The sequence below is a fragment of the Trichoderma harzianum genome, assembly GCF_003025095.1.
Source record: "Trichoderma harzianum CBS 226.95 unplaced genomic scaffold M431scaffold_91, whole genome shotgun sequence".
In the NCBI taxonomy this organism is placed as follows: domain Eukaryota; kingdom Fungi; phylum Ascomycota; class Sordariomycetes; order Hypocreales; family Hypocreaceae; genus Trichoderma; species Trichoderma harzianum.
Window position 1 is genome coordinate 1 of NW_020209339.1, and position 10,102 is coordinate 10,102.

General features: G+C 34.9%; 2 protein-coding genes across 2 annotated transcripts; both read left to right on the plus strand.

The window, feature by feature from the left end:
* Nucleotides 1–3,829: 3,829 nt before the first annotated feature.
* Nucleotides 3,830–4,989, plus strand: M431DRAFT_11831 (hypothetical protein; the record flags this gene model as incomplete). The annotated part of the gene is made up of 3 exons (XM_024912031.1): nucleotides 3,830–3,939; nucleotides 3,998–4,336; nucleotides 4,416–4,989. 3 exons carry the CDS (start codon nucleotides 3,830–3,832, stop codon nucleotides 4,987–4,989), a joined length of 1,023 nt encoding a protein of 340 aa, XP_024766989.1.
* A 700-nt stretch (nucleotides 4,990–5,689) lies between these two features.
* M431DRAFT_557634 (hypothetical protein) lies at nucleotides 5,690–7,735 on the plus strand (the record flags this gene model as incomplete). Its single annotated transcript, XM_024921482.1, has 9 exons — nucleotides 5,690–5,927; nucleotides 5,975–6,038; nucleotides 6,084–6,208; nucleotides 6,265–6,301; nucleotides 6,350–6,480; nucleotides 6,534–6,577; nucleotides 6,628–6,676; nucleotides 6,754–7,344; nucleotides 7,401–7,735. 9 exons carry the CDS (start codon nucleotides 5,690–5,692, stop codon nucleotides 7,733–7,735), a joined length of 1,614 nt encoding a protein of 537 aa, XP_024766990.1.
* Between the last annotated feature and the right edge of the window lie 2,367 nt (nucleotides 7,736–10,102).

The window sequence follows — 10,102 nt, forward strand, 5'->3', positions numbered from 1 at the left end:
AGAGTGAAGAGGGATAAGGGATGATCACAGGTAGCTACACAGCGAATACGCAAGCTTAGGGTAGCGAAGTGACTGTATTTATCTCTGCCTTCCTTAACTCCTTCCCTAGATTTTAGGTCTTTTATAGTGTTGTTGCTAAGCTAAGGGCTTCGCAACCCTTAGCTCGCGCCCCCGTAACGTGGCCGGTGCGCGGCCGTTGCGCGACCGCGCCCTCTTTAGATGGGCTCTGACAAAATTATTATATAATAATTATAAACTTACCTAAGCCCTTAAAAATAACTTTAAGGGTAAAAAGAAAATATATTTTAATAAAATATTAAGAAAACTTTAGTTAACTTATATATTTTTTTACCTAAACCTTTTTTATAATTAATTTAATTATATTATTAAAAATTAACTTAAATAAGTATACTAACGCTTTATAAAACCTTTTTAAATAAATTATAAAAGTAATTAATAAAATTAAATATTAAAATAATTATAATATATTATAGTAGTTAAAAAAGTATAAAACTACTTATAAGATTTATAAAAAATTAATAAATAATTTTTCTATTTTAAAGGTAATTTATAAAACCTTTAGAAATATTATATATTATAGTAAATAAATTTATTAAAATAAAATAATAATAAAAGTTAGTATTATTAAAAATATTTAGTTAATTACTAAGTAGTATAAGGTAATAAATTATTTTTAACTACTTTTTTTAATAAATAAAAATAAAAGTATTTTAAATTTTATAAAAAAAGTAACTTTTGTTAAAAATAAACTCCTTAAGTATAAAATTATAAAAAAAATATTTTAAACCTATAGGAAAAAGACTTTTTAATTAATAAAAATATTTACTAAAATTAAATAATAATAAAGTTAAAGGTTAAAAAAGCTATAACTAAGTTAAGTAATATTATACTTAGCGTAAATAATATATTAATTACTCTTTTATAACTTACTTAACTTATTATTAGTAAATATATAATTAACCTTTTTTATAAATACTTAATAATAAATAATTATTTACTTTTTTTTAAAGTATAAAAATTATTATTATCCTTAAACTTAAAAAGTTAAAGAAAGTATATATTATATATAAAAACTATAAATTTATTTCTTTACTTTTTTATATAAGTAAAAGCTTTAAAAAAATTTTAATTAAAAAAATCTTTTTTTTAATAATAAAATATAAAATATTATTAAAATAATATTTTAAAGCTTTTTTAAAAAAGTTTATAATAAACTTAATTACTTACTTATTATATAATACTAAAGTTACCTTAGCCTAAAGTTTTTTTTTTTTTTTTTTATATTTAATATTTTTAATATATTTAATATTATTATATATAATTACCTAATATATAAACTTAGGAAATAAAAATAACTCCCTTTTTTTATAAAATAAATTAACTTTTTTATAAATACTTATAAAACTTTTATTTAAAATAACTATAAAGGTATTTTTTTAAAAATAAAGTTAAAATATAAAGCTTTATAAAGGTTTTTTATTTCCTTTATTTTTATATTTTACTTTTTCTTTAGCTTAAAACTTAATAACTTTAATACCTACTTTAAATATATAAATAATATTAATATTATAGTAGTAAAAGTTAATATTAAAAAAACTATTTAAAAACTTTAGTAAAAGTTAAAAAATACCTTAAACTAAGGTAATAAAAATATAATCTCCTTTAACTTAAATAAAACTAAATTTATATATTTTTATAAAATTAAAACTTAAATATATAATAAAAAAGTAAATTTTAAAAAAAAGACTATAATCCTTTAGAACTTAGTTTATTAATTAAAGATATATTTAAATTTATAACTTTTTTTAAAAAAATACTTTAGGATTATAAAAAAAAAAACCTTTAAAATAATTAATTTCTTAAAATCTTTAAATAAAATATAAAAAGAATTTTTATTAAATATAATAATTATAATAGCTAAGGTTTATATTACCTTTATAACTTTATATAAAATAAAAGCTTTTTAATTTAATAAAAATAAATAAAATATAATAAACTTAAATAAATAAGTAAAAATAAATATAATAAAATTAATTATAATTTTAAAACTTTTTTTTAAAATAGTAGCTAAAGTAGTTATTCTTATATAAAAAATAATTAACCTTTTTATTATATATAAAAAATTAAAAAAAAAATTAATATTAATATAAATAGTATAAACTAAATTTTATATAATAATATACTTTATAAATTTAAATAAGAATTACTTAATTAATAAATATATTAATAAAAAATTCTTTTTTAAAGTTTTTTTATTTAATTATAATATACTATAGCTTTAGTAAAAAAAATAATTTAATTTTTTTTTTATTAAAAATAATAAAGTAATTTAAGTAAGCTTAAACTTTAAAAGTTTATTAAAGTTAAAAGTAGTAGAAAAATATTTAAAATTATTTAATAACCTCTTTAGGTTTACTTTTTTTACTTACTTAAATAGTATATAAAATAAATAAAAAAATATAAGCTAAGGAATTATTATATATTATAATTTTAAAAAAACTATAGTATATAGCCTTTTTATTAATATAAAAGTTTATAATACTAAAGTAGTAAATATTTTTAAAGTTTTAAAGTTAATTAAAGTATATACTTTTATAAATTTAAATATTTAAAATTTTTTATTTTTTTTAAATAATTTAGTAATAGTAAATAAAATACTAAAGTTAACTTTTATTTTATTTTAAAAAGCTTATATAAAGTTATACTAAATTACCTAAAGACTACTTTTATAAATAATTATAAAAGTAATTTAAATTTTAAGTTATAAAAATATATTAAAAAATAAAAAAGCTAATTAATTAATAAAAAAAGTTTAAAACTTCTTTATTATTTAAAAAACTACTTTACTATTACTTTTATTAAAAAATAAGTAAAAAAGAAATATAAAAAAATATAAAATAATAACTAAAGTAATAATTATTTAAAGTTATATAAAATTAATAAATAAAGCTTTTATAAAGCTTTTTTTATATTTTTAAAATTATATTTTTTATATTTAATTTTATATAAGTTATTAATTAAAATATTTAAATATAAAAACCTTATAAAATATTATAAAAAATTTAAATATAATATTAAGTTTATTTATAAATATAAAAAACTAAAAATATAAAAGTATTTTATAAAATACTATATAATAGCCCTTTTTTTTAATATATTAAAAAAAAAAGTATATTTTAAAATTACTTATATTTAATATTTCCTTAATAATAAAAAGTATAAGGACTTTTAAAAATTAGTAAAAGAAATAAACTTATATAGCCCCCCCCTTATAAAAATAAATATATAAAATAAATTAATATTTCCCTATTTCCTTTATTATATTAAAATATAATAAATACCTAATTTAAACTTAGTAGCTTTTACTATTCTAATACTTAAATAAGGATTTATATAATTAAATTACTTAGTAGACGTTAATAATAAAATAAATAAATAAATAATTACGCTAGCAGGTTTGCATTCTATTAATCCGAACTATTACAACCCACGTATGCGGACAGCACGATTTTGTTAATTGAGCCGACCGCCGGTGGTAATTTCTAATGAATGTTTTCATAAATCTAATTTGACGGAGATATAGGCTACACCACATTAATAATTAGAACTTGTTGGCATGTAGTGAACACTCATTGGGCAGGAGGGGCCAAAAGGTCCGGAAGCCAAGAACAGGTGGTTGGAATCACTCCATTATCGAGACTTCAAATACATGTGGAATCTCGCTGCAACTGAGAAAGTTGGTTCTCCTTCATCAAAACTCAACTTGACACTTGTACACCATATTGACCCTCATATTACATCACTCATCATGGCTTCCCCAACTGCCCCTTTGCTTCGTCGCCTAGGCAAAGACGGTCCTCTGATACCTGCCATAGGATTCGGTACAATGGGCATGAGCATAGCATATGGACCAGCAGCGTATGGCTACCCAAAGCACACTCCGAGCCGTTGAAAGACTATGAACTGACAAACGCAGGTCGGATGCTGAACGCCTCGAGCTTCTTGACCGCGCATGGGCACTCGGTTGTACAAATTGGGACACGGCGGACGTCTACGGTGACAGTGAGGATATAATCGGAAAATGGTTTGCGCTGCACCCCGAGCGCAAAGACATCTTTCTCGCCACGAAATTTGGCCTCAGTGTTGGAAACGATTATAGCATTAGCGTCGATTCCTCGCCGGACAATTGCGCCAAATGCTTCAAACGCAGCTTAGATCGGCTTAATGTTGACTATATCGACTTGTACTACTTGCATCGCCCCAACCCCAAAGTTCCGATCGAGAAAACCATCATGGCGATGCAAGAGCTCGTGAGGTACGTAAAATATTTCTCACACGCAATCCACGATTAATTCTTCAAGACGATGAGCTCATATTTTCACTTTTACATACAGTCAGGGTAAGGTCAAATACTTGGGTCTCTCAGAGGTATCTTCAAGCACCGTCAGACGCGCCTACAATGTGCACCCGATTTCGGTTGTGCAAGCAGAATATAGTCCATGGACACTAGACATCGAGGAATCCCAGGGCACGAACCTCCTTGCCACATGCCGCGAACTTGGAATCTCAATTTTTGCGTATTCACCGCTCGGTAATGGCATCATGACGGGCAGATACCGGTCAAGCGCTGACTTTGGCCCCGGTGACGCTCGGGTCGGCATGAAGCGCTTCCAAGGAGAAAATTTCCAGAAGAACCTCGAGCTAGTTGATAAGTTAGCAGATGTAGCTAAAGCAAAGGGCTTCGAACCTGGACAACTGGTTCTGGCATGGCTCCTAGCCCAAGGAGATGACATTTTTGTTGTCCCCGGAACGAAGAACATCAAGTATTTGAAGCAGAACTTCGCCGCTTCAGGTGTGGGTATATCAGAGGATGAGAAGCGGTCTATAAGGGACTTGGTATCTGCTGTTGGATTCAGCGGAGGTAGGGACACCACTTATGGATCTTACATTGATACGGTCGCTCTTTGAATTGTTATACTTGGGGCAGCATGTATTCTTATTTTCTATGCTGAGACTAGAGGAAATTCCATGGGCTATGGGAAGTTGTAATGCTCGTCGAGTGGCTTGTTTCTTTCCGCTTTATTGGCAGTTTTTACAAAAGCCCATGCCTGAATGGCGTAGACTTCGATATTCAGGGTATATGCTTTATAACATTGAACTGAGTGGTGATTGAGTAGATGCATGTTCTCACAGTGATGTCCAATGGGAAAGTGGTCTCCAGTTCCGTGTCCGTTCGTATAAGATGGATTAAGCAAGGGCTCAGCGATTACATCATATCACCCTTGATAAAGCATTTGAGGTCTGCTTAATTATTCATCACCGTGTAAGAGATTACGCAAATTCTGCCTTTATGTTCGTGCTGATAAATATATCGACCCCTACTTCTGACTGGATCTTGCGGCGGCAGGCGGATGTGGGTCTCCGCCGCAGATGTCCCTGGGTTATACTAGGTGAGGCGATCCCTTTTGATGTACACTAAAACACTTCAGGGTCAGGGACTCAAAAGAAACTATTATGTGGACAATCTAGGAGTGTGTAGATTCTATAAGTAGATGTCTACGCAGCCATGTTCACAAGAATGTCATCAGCATCTGTATAGAGGGCACATTTGAGCGGCACAATGTTTGATACACTACGGGACTCTTTGTTTGGCTAGGCCGTGCGGCTGATGTGCCAAAATCGAATCTTACGTTATCCAGAAGAAACGGCGGGATTTGATCCTGAAGAATGGCTCCAACCGACATCTCCAAATGATGGAACCAGTCCTCCAAATCGGGTTATAACAACGAGTGAGGTCACAATTGAGATTGGTTCTACATCTTGCGATACGAATGGGCTGCCGAGATCGTTTCGGCAGAACTCAACGGTCAATGCCAGTTACTATTTAGTTGGCTGGTACGGAGATGGTTTGTCTAATGCCCATAGCACATCCTTTGACGCTCACATTGAATAGATGACCCCGAAAACCCTCGAAATTGGAGTCTTACCAAAAAGCTCGCTCTGTACGCTATTATATGGTAAGCTTTGCGCCCCATAAACAGAATATGATTTGACTATAGAAGTGTCTACGCATTTTGTGTTTATCTCGGTTCATCTATCTACACTGCGAGCACTGCCGGCGTTATGAAGGAGTTCGGAGTGAACTATGTACAGGCAACGCTTGGTTTGGCCATGTATATACTTGGTTGTAAGGAACCTATTGCCCCAACAAAGAATTCGGAACAGCTAAACAATATTATACAGATGGGATTGGTCCTTTGCTATGGTCCCCATTGAGCGAGTGAGTAGTCCAACCGGAGCGAGTGATGTACCTAATCAAACTTTGCAGAATTCCAGCTGTCGGCCGTACCCCGCCGTACGTGCTCACATTCGCGGTTTTTGTTGGTTTGTGCGTTGCAGCGGCCACGACAAAGAGTTTTGGCGGTCTTTGTATCTCAAGATTCCTTATGGGTTTCTTTGGTACGAGAGATGAACACATACTTTTGAAGACGTGCCTCTGACCCGGTCTCTAGGTTCGCCAGCTTTAACGACGGGTGCGGCAACCTTTCAAGATCTGGCACGTCTTTAAATTGTATTATCACCATAGATGTGCTAATTATTTAATAGTTTGCTCCCATCAAAATGCCTTATTTATTGGCCCTTTGGGGTGGCTCGGGTATGTGAGAGAGTCTACTTGATCGCCGTTTCAACACTTTCTGACGCCATTTCTCTTTTCTTTCTTTGTTTAAATAGCCACTCTCGGACCGGCTATTGGTCCAGTCGTAGCTGGCTTCAGTGTTCCTAGAGAAGGCTGGCGTTGGTCACAATGGGAAATGCTTTGGTTTGCTGGCCCGCTTCTTGTCTGCCTCTTCATCTTTCTGCCCGAGACCAATCCAGAAAATATCCTAATGCACCGAGCACAACGCCTACGCCGAATAACGGGATGCACAAATATCAAATCGGAGTCAGAAATTAAGCAATCACACATGTCTCCACGGGAGATTGTATACTATGCTCTCATTAAGCCATGGGAAATCAACGCACTGGACCCCTCCGTGCTTTTCACTACGATCTATATATCGCTGGTCTACGCTACTTTTTATTCGTTTTTCGAGTCATTCCCCTTGGTCTACCCCGTTATATACGGTTTCAATGAGGGCCAAACCGGTCTGTCATTTATGTCTGTTATCGTTGGATTGGCGATATCAATCCCTGCTTATTGCATATATTACTATTTCTGGGTGGAACCAAGAGTCCTCAAAGATGGTTGGGGTGAGCCCGAAGATAGGCTTAAACCTGCCATTCTTGGCTCTTACATGATTCCTGTGGGTGTGTTCATATTTGGTAAGTTAGCTGATCTAATAAACGGTAAATGGTCAGAAAACTTATGCAATGTTTAGCATGGACAACACGCCACAATGTCCATTGGATGCCTGGTATTGTTGGCGTGGGGATCAACAACGCTGGGCAGTTTTTCATTCTTCAGCCTGTATTCATGTATCTGACAATGACATACCCTCAATTCGCCGCCTCTTTGATGGCTGCAAATGACTTTGCAAGGAGTGCTTTAGCCGCGGGAGCTGTTCTTGTTTCACGGCCAATGTTCACACACCTCGGCGTGCCAGGTGGAGTGAGTCTGCTGGGTGGTCTCAACGTTATCTGCATCGGAGGAGTATACATCATGTACTACTTGGGACCAAAACTCAGGGCACGAAGTCGATTTGCAGCAACTTAATGGAGTAAGAAGAAAACAGGACGTAGGTGTACCTAGACTATACTAGGTACTTGCCTCCTACAGATAATTCAGACCATCATATCATGTAAAACATGACATTAAAACATGTTGGCAAAACCATCTTCAATAACAAATAGCGACGCCTAATTTAAGCTGATTTACTCTGGCCGGGAAGTTCATTATCCCTCCAGGGTAGGTGTGTTCGTGGCCTTTCTTCATGCCTCTGAAAAGGGCCAGGATGGCACATCTACCACTCATTTTGACCTATATGGTTAACTCATCCATGATGTCGTCATTCTCACTGATGGTGGCCAGAGGCTTTTCCGAACCAATCTCATGTGTAGTGATACAAGGAGGTATATCTCGGAAAGTTATCTCCCATGGGTCCTGTTGAAGACGGCTTTCACGGCTAAATCTGCGGTAATATATACTTGTGGATACTCATGGAGATAATTCACAAGCGAGATGTTAGTAGACGTATGTACTCGAATGGGTAGGTGCTGGAAGAACGGAAATTCTATTGTCTACCGCCTGCTACCGCCCTGCAACCCAGTTGCGTTCCCCTTCTAGAGGATATCTTGTGAAGAAGCTGCTTCTGATGGGTTGCGGAGTCTAGAGTAGACTTGCAAATTCTGGTGGAGGTGGGGCTCCGCTTCTGTTCCCACTGACACGCACCGGCTTCCCTTCTGGCCCTACGATGACGAATAAGCTGATTGAGTCGAGCGGATGTGGAGCTCCGCGGCTTCACCGGTTCGGTCACTGGTGTCTCACTGAAGGGGGAAGCAAAGCTAGCTCCGACAGAGCCGAGTGGTTCGTCGTAAGAGACCCCCCGCCGTGAATAATACTGCGACATCCTTCGCCGTACTCTAACTCCAGAGTTCATTCAGAATCTCAGCTAACTGCCATGAGGCTTGCGAAGCTTGTCGAGCGCGCAAGAGAAAATGCGACGAGCAAAGGCCCAAATGTGCACTCTGTCGACGACTCAAGATAGATTGCCACTACAAAGATCGCACTCTCAATAAGTAGGCACTGTAACCTTATGGCAACTAATCAAGGCTTGTTTTTAACTGTTACACAACAGAGCAGATACACTGTCTGATATTTTGACCGTTTTGCAACAAGTCAGTGACGGAGTCAACGAGATCTTGTCGGCAAACACAGTAGCCCATGCTCGTCATACATTCCAAGAGCAAAACGGCGTTCGTCCATCAACATCTAGCATAGGGCAGCCCTCTGAAGTACCTTGTGTGCTTTCTGCGCCCCTATACAAGAATGAGTTGCATACCGACCATGCTGACGCTGAGCTCGCCGTAGCTTACCGTCACTCTACAGCAACTCACCAACTCTTGAAATGGCCGTTCGTGTGGCAGTCTCTTCAAAGTCGGTTAGATAGATCTCAGAACATAATATTTGACAGCGGGATAGATTGGTTTCTATCAATACACCATAGTAGCAGCGACAACCAGTTTCCTAGTCGCCTATGCTCACCCGCCGATATCAACGTATCTCATCCCTTGGTAGACATTACATACTCCAATACTATGAGATACGCGAAGACGTATTTCGATACATCCAATTATATGCATCCCCTCTTAGATCGGACCATCTTCTTTCAGGAAACGTTGCCGACGGCCATGGGAACAGTCTTGAAAGCGACTCATCGAATTGGTGATGAATCATTGCTCATAACGCTACTGGTTCTTGCTCTGGGTGAGCTCGCTCTGAGTATAATCATGAATGACCGAGAATCTACGGAGCATGACCGGCACCTGTCCCAATCTCCTCCTGGATTGAAGTACTTCAATGAGGTCCGCAAGAGATTGGGGTTTCTACATTTCAGCCCTTCACTTGCGATTGTGCATATCGAGGCGATGACATCGTATGGCTTATTTAACCCAATGTTAGCGTCTATCAGCTAACCAGAACGATATGTAGCCTCTATTATGCAGCGTGTTTTCGACATATGGTGAGCCATGATGATCACAGTCATTAGCATACACTGGCTAATTTTTAATCGGCAGGATTCGTGGAGAATGAGTGTCAAAGCGTCAGAAAGCTGCTATTTACTTATCAAAAGGTGATTAATTCGACGTCATATCTTCCGAAGGCTCAGCTGACTATGGCTACGTACAGTCGGCAGCATGACTGGGAAAGTGGTGAAAGAGACCTTCTCAAACGAGCTTTCTGGTATTGCGTTGCGATGGAAGTGTAAGTCTTTACTAGTCTCCTCCCTTCGGAAATGTTTATTTGTTTATTTATTTATTTTATTATTAACGTCTACTAAGTAAGCTAGTTATATAAGTCCTTATTTAGGTACTAGGACGGTAGAAGCTGCTAAGTTTAAATTAAGCGTTTACTATGTTTTAA